Source organism: Aethalodelphis obliquidens, unplaced genomic scaffold, assembly GCF_003676395.1.
Source record: "Aethalodelphis obliquidens isolate GAN/ISIS:26980383/991018 unplaced genomic scaffold, ASM367639v1 scaffold10, whole genome shotgun sequence".
Lineage (NCBI taxonomy): Eukaryota > Metazoa > Chordata > Mammalia > Artiodactyla > Delphinidae > Aethalodelphis > Aethalodelphis obliquidens.
In genome coordinates, this window is record NW_020837954.1 from 22053306 (window position 1) to 22071859 (window position 18554).

The window sequence follows — 18554 nt, forward strand, 5'->3', positions numbered from 1 at the left end:
AAAAGTGTAGAGGAAAAGAAAGCCCAGAAGGAACTATACCAAAACACTAACAGTGGTTCTCCCTGAGTGTGGGATTACTGGTAATTTTTTTTTTGTATATTGTTCATTTTTCATTCTTCTATAATATGTGCTATGCATATTAGCATATTATAGTCTTCAAGAAGCCCAGAGAAAATTAAAATGTTAATGTAATCTATTATCCAAAGCTCATTTGATGAAAACTCCACTTTTTAATAACAACAAGTATATCACTCTAGACACGGTATTCTAGAAACATAGTCTTAGAAGTGCTCCTCTAGAATCACTCACTCCTACAACACTCATCACTTACAATTTCACTGACTAGTGAACCTCAGTGCCCTTGCAGTTCTTTCCTGTATTTGGCAAGTCAGGCCCTTGTCTTCTAGCACCTCCTACCTGCCCCGTGTGTTGAGATTCAGTTCAAAGCTACCACTTATGTGATGATACTTTGCCTACCCCTAGGCTGAGTTTGTTGCTCACTCTTCTTGACCACATATTATGTTGTATACCCATTTAACCTGTACTCAAAGCTTCACCCTGTATCTTCTTCCATGTCTATATCCCTGACCAGATAGCTCCTTGAAGGCACAGAGTGTCTAACTCTATCTCTAAAGCCTGATGCCCTGCTTTCCTGGATGGCACAGACCAGGAAGTCATGAAATAATTGAGGAAGGAAGAGGGGGAGAGAGGGCAAGAGGGTAAGAAGGGAAAAAGATTAAAATCTGTGAATATAAAAGAAATAAATGTAATAGATAAAAATCATGAACATTTTAAAAAAGTAATAAATAACAATGTAAAGTAATAATTCTATATAATTAGTAATCCATACAACTAGCAGAATCTCCTCTAAAATATATTGTTAGTACAGATTTCAGATGCAGTAGATCTTCAAATTTGTGAAGGTGTGTGAGAGATAAGAGAGTAAAAAAAGGATTCGTATAGTTTTCCTTTTCTTTCTCCTTTCATTTAGGATTTGGATAGGTAAATCGTAAATTTAAAAAACAAACGAACAGAAAACAAACAAAAGAGCCAATTTGAGGACATGACATTTAATTTTGTCATGATGTTTTTATGCTCTTTCTCTAATCAACTAAATTATTTTTTCTTAAAATATTGTCTCACAGTAAATGTTAAATTAAGTAGAAAAATTTGAAATGTCTGCAACTTGTGAGATTTATTCATAATGCATTTGCTAGAAAAAAGTCCCTCCTAATAAAAACACAAAGATACATTCTTTGACATATAGTCTATACACTGTCCTTGCTTTGATTTTTCTTACCTGAAATGCTACTGTAGGAGATGCTATAATCGGAGAAACTTAAAAAACATGGTATGGCACCAAAACTTCTCATTCCAAACATAAAAAAAAATAGACAAGTAATATGAACAAACTGGTTCTCTGTCAACTTTTCCACTGTATCACAGACTGTAAAATAAAGTAAGTATAGAAAATAAAAATGCTTCCATTTCTTCATTGGGAAGGAAGGTGAGGAAATTTAATCTTCAGTTTTTACTCAGAAAATGGCTGGCTTATTTTTCCTACTCAAAAGAATACAGGGGAAGGTTAGTTCATCTCAACTACATGAGAAAATATCATGCTGTTTGAAACAAACACATAAGAATATGCTTATTATGAACTTATTGGTTTAAATATGTAAATATGCATAGTGCACTTTAATAGTAGATGTTTAAACAAAAGATATACTTCTTTTAATACATTATAATTTTTTATAATAAACTAAATAATAAGTAGAATTGTCTCCAGAAGGACAACCAGACTCATATTTTCAAGAATCTTAAAATAAGTATGGCACTAATTCAATCATATTTGAATTTAGGGGGAGAAGTAGTTTATAGTACATATGTATGTTCTAGAGTAGAATATATAATCTACATTTAAAGCATAAGTAAATAAGACCAAAAATATTGTTTATGAAAGTGAACCCCAGAAGTCAGAATTCAAGAATTCTCATGCTGACTATGTATATATACACACATGTAAAAAAGTTAAGACTCAAGTAAATAGTGAATTTGTAGACTCAACTAATCCAAATGAACCAAATTTACTGTATTATTTAACCTTCAAAAACAAGAGGTGAGGTAAAAAAATTTATTATAGACTTGATGTGAGTTTCATCCTTGGTGATCTACTGATTGAAACTCCAAGCTTAGCTATATCCTTATTGCACACCACATAGTTTTAAAGGAAAGATACCTCTATCACACTTGAGTGCTTTCTCAGTGTCCGAGTCAGCAGTTCTCAATTGTTTTTTCCAACACATTACAGATTAGCTTTGTAAGCATGAGACTTGTACATGGATATAGTCAGATTTCGAGGTTTTGAAAAATCACAAAATAATTTTACACGGAAGCAAAGAACTGAATAGTTTGCAACTGCAACCACTATCAATGGCACATCAGTAATACCTTCTCATAATGGACTATGGGATAAGTAAGATAAGCCTTTGGTTAAGTGAAATTGTCAGCATCTTGTAACTCCACTCAATTCTCTTCCATTCAATTAAGTATCTTCAATGCAAGTGAGAATAATATCAATACTGTAATCTGTATTTTAAAACCTCCATACACTAAGAGTGGAACTATTCTAATTCTCATGCACCTCATAGCTGATTTGATGAGCACACACTAAGATTTGGAATAACTGCCTTAATACATGGAATTTTTAAGAATAAGTGGTCATTGAGAAATATTCATATGATGATATAAGGTAAATTTGAGAATTCCCTTCAACTTAAAAATAATTCTAATCCAAATCCCCAAAATACTTTTTAAACTAATAAGCTTGACCCATTTTCTTAATAATTATATGTCAATTAAAATGTATAGTAAGATGTGCTTGAAAAATATTCAAGGTGACAAAAGAAATCCAACATGCTAAAGACTCCTCATTTACTAATGGATTTGCTCATATTTGCTTTCTTTTAGAGACCATGACGGGTAACAATATTTGATGAAAGACAGAGACACTCTAGAGCTCATTTCTCATGAAAGAAATAAAGGTTGCCAATGGATACTTCCTGTTTTGTAAAAACACAGAGACAATATGGTGATTTATATGATATGCAGCACATAAAGTATTTTTGCAATTGTTGTCGTTTTAAAATATGCAGAACTTCCCTGAGCCAAAGGTTAATATAATAATATATTGCATTGCTGCACTTCCTTCTGAATTATCTTCCCCCATATAAATGGATCACTAAAATCTAATTGACAAATGCTTCTTCCTCGTCCTAAAAAAATCTTACCATTTCTGAATTAATCTCTCTTAAAAATCCTATTATTCTACCAATCAAATAGCTTTAGTAGCTCCCCATTTTCTAGAACGTCTAAATCCCATTGCTTATTTTCCATTTTACCTGCCAACCCTTATTAAGCCATAGTGCTTCTGTGAAAAGCTCGCTATTCAATTTTGATAGGTCTCTTGGTCTGTTTAACACTTGGCTCATTTCCTACGCCTTGCCTTCCTTCCTTCACTCCAGGAATGACTTTCCCGTCATAATACCCATCCAATGATTTCCCATTCTTCTAAGACCCAACTGAAACTTCCTGTTCTCTTAAGTCTCCTGATTTCTGTATCTTTTATTCATCCTCCATGTCTCTGAATTATAGTGTATCTGATTTATTCTATCTATGTCACGACAAAATGTCTACTCTTTTACATAAGTAGCCAAAACATTCTGAGGTCAGTGCTAGGCTTTATCTAGTTCCTCAGAAAATAGCTCCCACACCATGTGATATTTTAAAGTATTTCAGAGGTGCTTAATAAATTCATGATTAATTGATGGAGCACCAATCAAGGTTACTAAGCAACCAAAGTAAGAAAACTATTGATGAATAATCACCTCTTGATTATCAAAGGCTTAATTATAAAGTATATAAATTTCAAGATCATTTTCACATATCAACTCTATTTTTAGTTTAAAAAAACACAAAAACCATAGGATTCCATAAAGTTAGCACATATACTAGATTTTAATTTGGGCATAATAATGAAACAGAGAGGTAAAATATTGGAAGTATTTGGTAGTATTGAGTAATTTGTCCATGCTATGGCTTTCCTCTATCATCAATTTTAAAGAAAGGCTAGTTAGCTCTACAACAGAATGTCCATTTGGACCCATATTCTAAGACTTGTATTACTCACAGTCTTGTGGGTAAATCATGTATGAAATAGGCACTTATTTTTCAACATGCCATCATACCATATGGTAAGCTTACTGTTTTTGTCCATAATATGAATAAGCATAAATACATCTCTTATCATACTCTGTAAATAAAAACTGCCTTTTCTGCACTGACATACACACTTTTTTTTACTGACTCACCTATAATAAATGAGGAGATGCTAATAAAACAGGATTGACAATGTTTTACAAATCTAGCTATAAAGAAGAAAGCATGTATTAAAAACAAACATGAGGTTAAAATAGCACGGTGTTTGCATTTTGAAATTCTTAGGGGACATGTGCATGCACACACACACCCATACATACACACATGCACAACGCTTATTTTTTAAAGAGTTATAGAAAATCTTATTACAATGGTATTGTTAGTCATTTGAAACATATGGGGAGATGCAGAATCCTGAAGCGAAGCAACTCTGGAGAGTTTAGTATTAGAAGATGGAGGACATGCAGTGCCATTCAATCAGGAAAACAGGTTTGGCAGGCAACAGTTATGGCTGTTCCAACTTCCCTCTCCCAGCAGGTGTTGCTATGGCACAAGAATAGCCTCCGAGGGATTCAGTGGAACACAAAGTGTAAGATGAAAGAGCGAAAGAGAAAATCATTCTTTGAGTGGCATTCATATTTTCTCTGCTACACAAGCTACAAGGCCAGTTGCAAATAAATACTTGCCGCCTCATAAACAGATAAGTGAAGGGGACCTTAAGCTGGGGTTGCTTAAGGGGTTATGTAGCATTCGCTTAAGTTTGGTTTTCAGGTATCTTGAATTGCTATGATCTTCACATAATTTGGTTTGCTAACTTGAGCTTACAGTAAAATATTTTCTAGAATCATTAATATAAATCTATAGCAACAAGACAATTTTTTACTGACATTTTTGGGAAAAGGTGTGAAAGCATATCTTTTTTCTGAGTTTAACCTCCCTTTCCTGACTTATTGTATGTGTTTCTCACGTACTGCAATACAGAAATGAACGACGGTCACTGACTAATTATGTAAAGTCTCGCATGTGAAAAACTTGTTTTCTTTGAGACAACTAAATAAGAAAACAGGACCAAGATAATTCTGCTTGCTAGTGACTCGAATTATGTTAACATTTTAGCAAGCTAGGAATCTGAAGTAGACTGAGAAGAACTTGCTTTTTTCTGTAATAAGAAAGGAGATATTATAATAGTCAAAACCTCAAATAAAGTGCTAAGATCTTTAATTACTAAGATATGACCAGGTCATTTGATGAAAAGCTAATCAATCTATAATCATTTCTGGGAAATAGGGGACCAATTCCTCAACTTAACTCTCTACTGTTAATCAAGTTCCATTTCATGTTTGGTATATATTTTTTTCAATAATGCAGAGTAAAGGTGGAAAACTATAGTCAATTGGGTATAAACAATTGATTAAGATTTTAAACTTGAAAAGTTGAATACCACATTCTATACATGTATTATACAAACTGAAGGTAACAAACAGGAAAGAGTCCTATAGCTTAAAAGTTAGCCCAGAGATTCCCAAATTCCTGGAATTCTGATATTCCATTACACATTTGTGTTCTTGCCTACTCACTCTTGAAAATGGTGCCATGATTTATCCAAATATATTTAAATGCGTGTATAAATGCACTATCCCTTAAATTAACATTATGGGAGTAACAAAAGCAGAACTACATGTATGAAAACTTATGCCCTAGGCTGGAGCTATTACCGATTCATCTTAATACACATTTTTGAGCCCCTCAAATAGGTAAATATGCTTAAGACTGGGGGCAAGAGAGATAAATTAGACCTTTAACTACATTTAAAACTTTCAGTATGCATTATGGAAGCTGATAAATAGGGAGAATTCTCAGTAACTGATAACTGCTCACAATCATTTTTAAATCAGAAGGCCTTTTTTAATTGACATGTATAGTCTGGAAGAGTTGTAAGTGTACAAGATTAGAAATTGGACTTGGACACAGGGCCTAACCACTTACTAGCTGTGCAATCTTGGATTGTCTTAATCTGTTTTCTCATCAGCAAATAAGGCTGAGGAAAAGGAGAATTTAAAGATAAAATGGCATAATGCACATTAGAGCATGCTCTGAAGTGTAAAGTATTTCAAGTTGTGTAATATACTTGTAAAGAGCGAGGCTCAGGTCTGGCAGCCTAGATTCAGATCTTAGCTCTACCACCTATTAGCTGCATGACCTCAGGAAAGTTATCTAACCAGTATCTCTCAGTTTAAGTAAAGTGAACATAATATTACCTACTTAAATTTTCTTTTTTTAGAATTAAGCAGTATAATACACATAAAATCTTGAACACAAGGTCTCTCATACAGTAAACACTCAATATATGTTAGTTATTATATTTTCTCCTCAATGCCTTTTATTATGGTGATATCAATGACTGTATTTTATTGTTCTGCATATATTTCTATATTGAGGGCAAATATTTTGTTTTATTCATACCTGTGATGTCTCAAGTATTGAACATGGGTACACATAGGGTCAACAAAGTATTTTATAAATTTTATATATATATCATTACCATTGTCAGCTGTCTTGGAAATATGCATTCATTTCAGATGAGGGCACTATTTGAAGAAGATAATATTTTGGAGAGGACAGGAGTGAACCTTTTTAATCTGAGTAGTCAGAGGCAACCCCCAAAGCCATCCAAGGAAAGAAGGTGCAGATTTCTGCCATTAGATATAATAATTTGAACTGTGTGTTTGGACTGTATTATAAAATGGCACATAATACAGACATCCTTTGTCAGTTGCTTCATTTGCAAATATTTTCTCCCATTCTGAGGGTTGTCTTTTGGTCTTGTTTATGGTTTCCTTTGCTGTGCAAAAGCTTTGAGGTTTCATTAGGTCCCATTTGCTTATTTTTGTTTTTATTTCCATTTCTCTGGGAGGTGGGTCAAAAAGGATCTTGCTGTGATTTATGTCATAGAGTGTTCTGCCTATGTTTTCCTCTAAGAGTTTGATAATGTCTGGTCTTCCTTTAGGTCTTTAATTCATTTTGACCTTATTTTTGTGTATGGTATTAGGGAGTGTTGTAATCTCATACTTTTACATGTACCTGTCCAGTTTTCCCAGCACCACTTATTGAAGAGGCTGTCCTTGCAACTGTATTTACAATAGCCAGGAGATGGAAGCAACCTAAGTGTCCATCATCAGATGAATGGATAAAGAAGATGTGGCACATATATACAATGGAATATTACTCAGCCACAAAAAGAAAAGAAATTGAGTTATTTGTAGTGAGGTGGATGGACCTAGAGTCTGTCATACAGAGTGAAGTAAGTCAGAAAGAGAAAGACAAATACCGTATGCTAACACATATATATGGAATCTAAGAAAAAAAAATGTCATGAAGAACCTAGGGGTAAGACGGGAATAAAGACACAGACCTACTGGAGAATGGACTTGAGGATATGGGGAGGGGGAAGGGTAAGCTGTGACAAAGCGAGAGAGTGGCATGGACATATATACACTACAAAACGTAAAATAGATAGCTAGTGGGAAGCAGCCGCATAGCACAGGGAGATCAGCTCGGTGCTTTGTGACCACCTAGAGGGGTGGGATAGGGAGGGTGGGAGGGAGGGAGACGCAAGAGGGAAGAGATATGGGAACATATGTATATGTATAACTGATTCACTTTGTTATAAAGCAGAAACTAACACACCATTGTAAAGCAATTATACTCCAATAAAGATGTTAAAAAAATACAGATATCTTAGCGCCCATTCTATTCCTATGAAGTAATGAGGTTTGGACATTCCTCCATATATCTATCTCTCTCTTATGAAGAAGACAAAATGTCATTGTTGTACATTTTCACAAAGGTCAGGGTCTTGCCATGAAAACTGGGAACCAATAAGTAAAAAGGAACTATCTGATCATGTTAATTATGTGATTGCTTTCCTGTGGGTGAAGGAATTCTAAATTAAAAGAATAAGCTATAAATTATATATCAAAAGTGCAATGAAAGCACAGCAAAAGAAAGATGCTTTGAAGAAATCCACAATTTATTTTATTTTCTAGAGCAGGGGTCCCCAATCCCTGAGTCATGGACCGGTATTGGTCCGTGGCCTGTTGGGGAACCGGGCTGCACAGCAGGAGGTGAGCGGTGGGTGGGCCAGCGAAGCTTCATCTGCTGCCCCCCATCGCTCACATTACCACCTGAACCATCTGGCCCCCTCCTCCACACACCATGCCCAGTCTGTGGAGTAACTGTCTTCCACGAAACCTGTCCCTGGTGCCAAAAATGTTGGGGACCGCTATTCTAGAGCAACTGTTGCTCACAGTGATAAACTCTTCAGTGCCTAATGGCTAGAAAAATCAATTTACTTCTATAATAAAAAGGCCATTTGTCTCCTTGTAGAATCCATCTGACATTGTTTGGCCTTTTATACATGATCACTCTGAACAATGCCTGTGGTTTACAAATTCCCTAATTATATCACTGATTATGTACTACTGAATATGCCTTATCCTGTGGAAATAGACACTATCACCATTTTAATAAACATTTTGACATAAAATGAAGCTGGCTCTTTCATGCTTTGTCAAGAGCAAAGTGAAACAACCAGTGAACACAATGTTCCATCAACAGATTAGGACCACATGTTCTTTAGAGCAAATGAGGTTTAATTAACAGATCCATTAGCAGAGAACTGGTCAGTTAAAACATAGGAGAAGCGTTTTCTTATAACACATGGACACTTTATTAACAAATATTCTACAAATGCATGATTGTATTTTATGATTCATTCTGCCAGTCTGTAGAAGTATAGAATGCTACAGTAAAAATATGGGCCTAATTTTAAAATCACATAAAAACTCATATAACATCATTGATTGGAATGATATATAACTCATTCTAAGCTAATAAGTGTGTGAATAGAGTTTAGTACCATTTTATTAATATAGTTTTACATTCCATTTTATTCCTAAGCAAGGATATTTCCGTTTAAATGTCAACTAAATACATTTTGTTTACAAGTATTATTTAGATAGTCTTGGTGAAAGGGGATTACTTATGTTTCATTCATACTAAGTGCATTTTGGAGTGCAGACATTTGAACTCCTTGTCATTTTATTATTTCTACTTCGTGTATTTAAATTACCAATATATTTCATACTGTGCATAGAACCTTTTTTTAAAGTGCAATGATATGCTTTTAATTTCACATCTTTTTTAATCTCATCATTATTATGGTAGAACATCCCTAAGATTTGGGAAATTCTGATGTATTTACCTGATTTATTTATGTACTCAGAGGAATCTGGCGTCCTCAGTTCTTCCCTTCCCCTGCAAACTATTGTCTTGTCTCCTTATCTAAAGCTTTCAGTTCTGAGCCTAGGCTGTCTCTTAGGCTGACTTTCACCCAACAGGACCACCCAGGCTCCAATTCCTTAGTCAGAGAGGTAAGAAGGCAGACATGCCATGATTTGGGTTTTCTGAAATGGATTCACTCAACAAAAATATTTACATTTCTCAAAGTTTATCCCTGGAGTCTGAAATCTCATTATGTGTGCTTGTTCCATTGAGAAGCTGTGTGTTTTGTGTAAAGAACCTGGGTTTTGCAGTCAGAATTGACCTATGTTTAACACTTTGAAATGCTTCAGCATATGCTAATGCTTTGCTTCTTAAACTGGGTGTGGATATATACGTGTGTAAACTATTTAAGCTTTATGCTTACAATTCATGCATTTTTCTATGTTTTTGTTACGTTGCTATAAAAGTTAACAAAAATACTTCACCATAGACAATGTGATCTGCACTTGCGTGCTGCAAGTTTTAATGTATAGACTAGGGTTACTTTAATATGTAATTCATGCCACTCAGGAGTACACAGCCCTAGATGTGGTTAGGCAGCATTTTAAAGACACAAACTCTGGGTCCACTCTTCTCAGGAAGCTAGAACAAGACAAGTATCATGTTGAGTTGCCCTAGAGAATTTTTAACCTAGCATAACGCTGAAAGCGGTCTCCTTTGTTGAAATGAATATTGCTCAATCTATGCACCTAGGTTAGAACAGGGTAAGGCCATGCCCCATTTTAGTGAGAGGAATATGAGATGAGCAAATGGGACCTGACATCCTAACACTCTTTGAAGCGGTGTTCTCAGAGTAGGGAAGTGTTGTGCCCCACTATCAACCCAACACATAGTCACAGGAACGAACTAGAATATTACCTGAATTCCTTTTAGAATATTTTAATACCTGCCTACAGTGATCTTTTGATGCAAGGCCCTTGTCAAAGGCCATAACCGAATATCAGAATCACCTGCGATAGTAAAGGGACATACCCACTTAATGTAAGATGCTGCAAGCTTATACTGAATTTGGAAACTCAGATTGTAAACTTGAATCAGGTTATGGCTATAGGAAGTGAACAAGTACCTAAGCTTTGGGATCCCATTTTCCTCTCTATAAATGGAAGGCACTAGGTAATCTATAAACGTCCTCAGTATTTAAAAACGATGCCAATAACTGAGACATTTAGAAATCTTTTTAAAATGTTTTACAAAATAGGTATATGGGAACCTGCCCCAATAATCTTTTGTTTTTATTTAAAAATAAATATTCAGAATTCATAAATATCCTCAAATTGTGCCATCAAAATCCTAATTGTAATGATTTTCTAAATTTATTTAATCTCTTTGCTAAGCTCACTGATATCACACAATGAAGGATGAAAAATTAAGACTGTAAAAACTAATGAGGCTCTTTTTATATATTAAAATGAATTCATTTGTAAGCAGATTTTCAGGGGAAAGTCCTTTGCACTAATGGTAGTTCTAACTTCTATTTTGGAGCTATTGTAAGAAATAGCTTTAAGACATTCCAAACTGTAAAATGAAACCTAGTCACTACAAACAAATTATATCACTATAATAATTGTTCTATCTAATGCCAGAAATCTAGGATTCTAGATCTTTTGCTATCACATAGACCAAAACGGTGATCAAACTGTTAGTCTATGGATCTAGTCTCTATGGCTACTTCTGTTTATTTCTCTGTTCTTCAATTGATAATGGTAGCTTGGTAGTATCATCTAAAAATGACATAAAAATTCCAAGTGTTACCATAATCATATCAGTAGTGAATCTAATACCACTCCCCACATCTCTATCTTCTCCTCTAGTCAAGAGACACAGAGTCAGTCCTGGTATTGTAGCTTTAAATAATATACCCTGACTTACATCCATTCTCAACTATGAGTTTGATGGAGACATTTATTCTTCATCAGTTAATGAATATAATTTTCATAATTCTTTCTTTAACTTGTGTAAGTTATTGCTAGTTATTATAATATTAAGTGCAAATTATGGAACTAACTAATTGTGTTCAGTCCTCTGGATTAGAAGAATCTCTATTCAGTCATTTAAAATTCATATAGTTTCCATGTCCCCATTGCTTGCATTTATAAGTGGATGAAGGGTATAGGAAACACAAATTGGGCATTCTTTCCTATTTCTCATTGACCTGCTCTTATCTCAATGTAATCTGGGAATTTCAAAAAGTGTTTAATTTTGCCAAGTGAAGGAAATCCTCAACACATGACACAGTAATTAGACAACAGCTAATTAACCACTGTTAAACTATGGCTTGTAAGGTAAAATCTTGGTTCTGATATTTGGGGAAGAAAGTGCTGGATATTTTAAGATGATAATTGGAGGAAAATCATAAATCCGATGTTATTTTCATAATTAGATAGATTCAGTTTTATGAGAAAATGCAATATAAAAACATGATTAATGTTTATTCAACTACTACAGAAAATAGAGAATTTAATGCAGGCAATCTTTGCATTTATGCTCTCCCCAAAAATAAGCAGTAGAAATATTGATATAATTTATGCTTCTCAAAACAACTTATAACTTCCTGACAAGGCCAACTAAAAATGTTTCCAATATTCTTCTCACTTCTGTAAATGATCTAATTGAAAAGAGAATTAGTGTAATTGTTACTGTCTGTAAATCTCTTTCTCTCATTCTCTCTCTCTTATTTTCTCTCTCCTTCCCACCCACCTTCCCTCCTTCAATTTCCAATCTTTTCACTTGAAGAAATATAAGCGCTCACTTCCACTATCAAATCCCATGCATCAATATTAAAGTACTTGAAACAAATATAATCTTCACATGCTGATAAAAAGGTATTGAAAGCTCTAAAGATGCTGTAAATACAGGAAGTTTTCCACTGGATATTCCCCTCTTTCATTTGGTTTCCACTGACCACTTTTTTTCCATTTTCTTCATGGTTTCTGCTTTTTCCACCATGTCCTTGGACATTTTGTTTGTTTTTGCTTCATACTCTCTTCTTGGATAAGCTCATCCACTTCTAATTAAGGCAACTACCTGTGAAGTCCATGTTCTACTTCTGACCTTTCTCTCAATTATTAAACCCTACTTTTTTGGGGAGAGGGGGACCATACAACAATCTTTTATTATGTATGGGTTTTTTAAATTATTTCTGCAATCTCTCCATACACAGGCAAAAAAATAAAAGTATTGTTTAGCATATTGGAACTTGCAAACTTGATCACTGAATAGAGAAGGGAAAATTATCCCTACAACATGCTTTACCAGGAGGCCAATTCATCTGCCGACCTCCAAGAACATGGAGATGAACACGGTAGACAGACTGTCCCCAATCTGAACCTTCATTCACCACCATTTGATAACCCTTCTTCAGGCCTAGATCAGCAGCACATTTCTTGCCAACAATCATTAAATGTCCAAGAAGACTTTCACCATTATCTTCTGCTGCAGAAATCTGGGATATATGTTTCTTGGGTATCACCAGAAAATGTGTTGGTGCTTGAGGGGAAATGTCATGGAAAGCGAGACACTGGTCATCCACATAAATGATTCTGGCTGGAATTTCCTTGTGAATGATCTTCCCAAAAATCGTGTCATCACCAGGCCAGGAAGTCTGAGCCTTAGCCCAAACCCTACTTTCTAACTGGTCACCAGAAATTGAGAATGTCTTACCAACCTTTCAAGTACACCTAATCCCAAACCAATCTGTCCTCTCAAACCTTTCCTTAAGTCCCTCATTCAGACTTAACATTCCTCAGAATGTGGCATTACCATATTCTGAACTGAAGTATAACATTTTAGAATCATAGAAGTGTAACATACTTTGGGAGGACTGGAAGAACTCATCTAAGCAAATGGCTTTCAACTACATGTTTTTAATACTGTATGCACATGTATGTGTTTGTGAACTTAAGTCAGAATCCCCTGTCCAAATTTAATCGTAGATAGAAGTTCTATATATAAAAGAGAGATATATTTTGTTCTATGTGAAATGGCAAGGGAAATAAAAAAGGGTAAAATTCTCATCTGGTTACTTCCCTTCCCCGCACAGTTCAGTAGACCCTGAGAATAGTTTTTAAAAATCTCTAGGTGCGATTGGAACACCATTTAGAAATCAGTTACCCAGCTGATCCCTTTATTCTACAGACGGAAAGTTTTGGGGTCCAGCCAGACATAAGGTTGCAATGCTATTAAGTGGTAAATTTGGGCCTGGACCCAAGTCCAGGGCTCTGCACACACTAAGCTGCCTGATGTCAATCACGCACTCTCCCAATTGACTTGAGAGCACTGGTCACTGACTTAACTGCCCCTTAACAGAGGTTGTGAGTGTCCCTCAGCACTTCATCTGATTCCTATCAACCTCTTCAGCTGAATAAATAGTCTGCCCCCCAACCTGACCACCACACACACACTCTAATGGGCAAACTCTTTTTTTCTTATATTCCTTTTTTTCCACTCTATATCCTCAAACTCTTTCTTAAAAGTAACCTAAAGCCGTGGTGGAGAGAAAAGGAACTAAGATGTAAAGAGGTTACCTGACTTCTCAGATGTAGTTTATGAGCGAGTCTCACGCTTCTTCTACCAGCTAAGCCTTCTGTATCTTTCCCTCTCTAACCTGACACATCCATAAAGTAATACATATCTCCATGGCCTTAATTTACTTCCTAATAAAAATTTTCTGCCTCCTCTCTCACATTATCACTAACGGACTCACTGAACACCTCCTCACAATGCAAAGGTAGTCTACAATGTTGGGAAAACAGAGGAAAAGTTTTCTTTGCCCAACTGATTGATTGCGAAGCTTCTGAAATGTCTTCTGAAACTCTCTTCTATTTCTCCACGGTCTTTCCTCTGTCTCTTTTTGGAACACTGCAGATTCACCCAATGAATAGGCCCTCCTGACACCAATCTGATTATGCTGCTACCTTGATAAAATTCCGTGGTCGTTCTTGACTGTGTGAAGGAGATCTAATTAATTCATTTCCTCCTAAGATCTAGTGCCAAATAATCCCCATTCTTAATCCAGCTCAGATGCCGCCTGCTCTATGGAACTCTTGCTGAATAGATTCAATAATTTCATCTTGTATGCTTCTATATCACTATGATAGTTTATAAAGCAAATACTTGACTTTATCTGTTAATAAAAATTTTCAAGTGTATGGGATATAAAATCCATGAACTAGACCCTATACATTTTTATTTCTTCCTATAGTCCCTTTCCTATAGTGGTTGTTTAATAAATATTTTGGGAGGTTGAACGTGCACTACGTTTCATGAGTTAATCCCAGAATTGTGGAAGACAGCTCTACCTAATTTCTCTTTACCATATTGGAACACTTGGCATTATTCCGACTTGAATTGTCAGTTAACCCTTGCCTCTCAAATTTAAATTTTCAACCGCAATCTTCCTCCGCTAAGAACAGATTATTTAAGGCTGAGGGCTTGTGAAATAAAGGTCAGATATACCAAATGGAAGGAAAAAAATACCAGTGACGTAAGCTGTAAATACTGTGTTCATCTCTTGTGGTAGGTTTCCTTTTTTTTTTTTTTTTTTGCGGTACGCGGGCCTCTCACTGCTATGGCCTCTCCCGTTGCGGAGCACAGGCTCCGGACGCGCAGGCCCAGCGGCCACAGCCCACGGGCCCAGCCGCTCCGCGGCACGTGTAATCCTCCCGGACCGGGGCACGAACCCGCGTCCCCTGCATCGGCAGGCGGACTCAACCACTGCGCCACCAGGGAAGCCCGGTTTCCTATTTTTATTAAGAAAACCTTAGACGTTTTAGGAAGTCTCTGTAAACTGCTCTCATTTGATTTAACATACCTTTATTTTGTGTAATTTTAGCAATTTCTCTCCAAGGTCATTTAGCATATTCTAATGGAGCATTTGGTAAGCCTTCTGGAGGTATCTTTATTCTGAAAATATTCAAGCATGGATTTTTGACTGTTTGAATGATTGCTATCAATAGGACACTAGACTTTAGCTCCAAACAGTCTTCATCAATGCTACCTGAGGCTAAATGATAAAAACAATAATAATACAAACAATAATATCTGATGTGGACAACTGACATTTTCTCAAACTTAATTTAGTGTGAGTATAACCATTTTTAGAAAACTCTGCTACTTTTCGTTCATAATATATATTTTTTGGCCTTTCATTTGTTCTTTTTTTTTTTGAATTTTATTTTTTAATACAGCACGTTCTAATTAGTGATCAATTTTATACACATCAGTGTATACATGTCAATCCCAATCGCCCAATTCATCACACCACCATCCCTCATCCCCCCACGGCTTCCCCCCCTTGGTGTCCATTCATTTGTTCTCTACATCTGTGTCTCAATTTCTGCCCTGCAAACCGGTTCATCTGTACCATTTTTCTAGGTTCCACATATATGCATTAATACACGATGTTTGTTTTTCTTTTTCTGACTTACTTCACTCTGTATGACAGGCTACAGATCCATCCCCCTCTCAACAAATGACCCAATTTCGTTCCTTTTTATGGCTGAGTAATATTCCATTGTATATATGTACCACAACTTCTTTATCCATTCGTCTGTCGATGGGCATTTAGGTTGCTTCCATGACCTGGCTGTTGTAAAGAGTGCTGCAATGAACATTGGAGTGCATGTGTCTTTTTGAATTGTGGTTTTCTCTGGGTATATGCCCAGTAGTGGGACTGCTGGATCATATGGTAATCCTATTTTTATTTTTTAAGGAACCTCCATACTGTTCCCCAAAGTGGCTGTATCAGTTTACATTCCCACCAACAGTGCAAGAGGGCTCCCTTTCCTCCACACCCTCTCCAGCATTTGTTGTTTGCAGATTTTCTGATGAAGACCATTCTAACTGGTGTGAGGTGGTACCTCATTGTAGTTTTGATTTGCATTTCTCTAATGATTAGTGATGTTGAGCAGCTTTTCATGTGCTTCTTGGCCATCTGTATGTCTTCTTTGGAGAAATGTCTATTTAGGTCTTCTGCCCAGTTTTGGATTGAGTTGTTTTTTTGATATTGAGCTGCATGAGCTGCTTGTAAATTTTGGAGATTAAATCTTTGTCACTTGCTTCATTTGCAAATATCTTCTCCCATCCTGAGGGTTGTCTTTTGGTCTTATTTATGGTTTCCTTTGTTGTGCAAAAGCTTTTAAGTTTCATTAGGTCCCATTTGTTTATTTTTGTGTCTATTTCCATTACTCTATGAGGTGGATCGAAAAAGATCTTGCTGTGATTTATGTCAAAGAGTGTTCTGCCTATGTTTTCCTCTAATAGTTTTATAGTGTCCGGTCTTACATTTAGGTCTCTAATCCATTTTGAGTTTATTTTTGTGTATGGTGTTAGGGAGTGTTCTAATTTCATTCTTTTACATGTAGCTGTCCAGTTTTCCCAGCACCACTTGTTGAAGAGATTGTCTTTTCCCCTTGTCTCCTTGGTCATAGATTAGTTGACCATAGGTGTGTGGGTTTACCTCTGGGCTTTCTATCTCCTTCCATTGATCTAGGTTTCTGTTTTTGTGCCAGTACCATATTGTCTTGATTACTGCAGCTTTGTAGTATAGTCTGAAGTCAGGGAGTCTGATTCCTGCAGCTCTGTTTTTTTCCCTCAAGACTGCTTTGGCTATTCGGGGTCTTTTGTGTTGCCATACAAATTTTAAGATTTTTTGTTCTAGTTCTGTAAAAAATGCCACGGTAATTTGATAGGGATTGCACTGAATCTGTAGATTGCTTTGGGTAGTATAGTCATTTTCACAATATTGATTTCCAATACAAGAACATGGTATATCTCTCCATCTATTTGTATCATCTTTAATTTCTTTCATCGGTGTCTTATAGTTTTTTGCATACAGGTCTTTTGTCTCCCTAGGTATTTTATTCTTTTTGTTGCCATGGTAAATGGGAGTGTTTCCTTAATTTCTCTTTCAGATTTTTCATCATTAGTGTATAGGAATGCAAGAGATTTCTGTGCATTAATTTTGTATCCTTCTACTTCACCAAATTTACTGATTAGCTCTAGTAGTTTTCTGGTGGCATCTTTAGGATCTCTATGTATAGTATCATGTCATCTGCAAACAGTGAAAGTTTTACTTCTTCTTTTCCAATTTGTGCTCCTTTTATTTCTTTTTCTTCTCTGATTGCCGTGGCTAGGACTTCCAAAACTATGTTGAATAACAGCGGTGAGAGTGGACATCCTTGTCTTGTTCCAGATCTTAGAGGAAATGCTTTCCATTTTTCACCAGTGAGAATGATGTTTGCTGTGGGTTTGTTGTATATGGCCTTTATTATGTTGAGGTAGGTTCCCTCTATGCCCACTTTCTGGAGAGTTTTTATCATAAATGGGTGTTGAATTTTGTCAAAAGATTTTTCTGAATCTATTGGGATGATCATATGGTTTTTATTCTTCAATTTGTTAATATGGTGTATCACATTGATTGATTTGCATATACTGAAGAATCCTTGCATCCCTGGGATAAATCCCACTTGATCATGGTGTATGATCCTTTTAATATGTTGTTGAATTATGTTTGCTAGTATTTTGTTGAAGATTTTTGCATCTATATTCATCAGTGATATTGGTCTGTAATTTTCTTTTTTTGTAGTATCTTTGTCTGGTCTTGGTATCAGGGTGATGGTGGCCTCACAGAATGAGTTTTGGAGTGTTCCTTCATCCGCAATTTTTTTTTTTTTCGGTACGCGGGCCTCTCACTGTTGTGGCCTCTCCCGTTGCAGAGCACAGGCTCCAGATGCACAGGCTCAGCGGCCATGGCTCACGGGCCTAGCCACTCCGCGGCATGTGGGATCTTCCTGGAACAGAACACGAACCCGTGTCCCCTGCATTGGCAGGCAGACTCTCAACCACTGCGCCACTAGGGAAGCCCCCTCCACAATTTTTTGGAAGAGTTTGAGAAAGATGGGTGTTAGCTCTTCTCTAAATGTTTGATAGGATTCGCCGGTGAAGATATCTGGTCCTGGACTTTTGTTTGTTGGAAGATTTTTTTTTTTTTTTTTTTT

The 18554-nt window shown here is 36.0% G+C and overlaps 2 protein-coding genes across 2 annotated transcripts in view; both read right to left on the reverse strand.

The window, feature by feature from the left end:
* MDGA2 (MAM domain containing glycosylphosphatidylinositol anchor 2) overlaps positions 1-18554 on the reverse strand; it is an 848836-nt gene that overhangs the window by 213672 nt on the left and 616610 nt on the right. The gene's annotated exons all lie outside the window — the stretch shown is intronic.
* LOC113622952 (histidine triad nucleotide-binding protein 1-like) overlaps positions 11224-18554 on the reverse strand; it is a 13592-nt gene continuing 6261 nt past the window's right edge. Inside the window, exons 3-4 of the mRNA XM_027111719.1 lie at positions 12811-13189; positions 11224-11279 (exon numbers count right to left, since the gene is read on the reverse strand). Of these exons, the coding sequence (XP_026967520.1) occupies positions 11224-11279; positions 12811-13189 (435 nt within the window). The remainder of the gene's footprint in view (positions 11280-12810; positions 13190-18554) is intronic.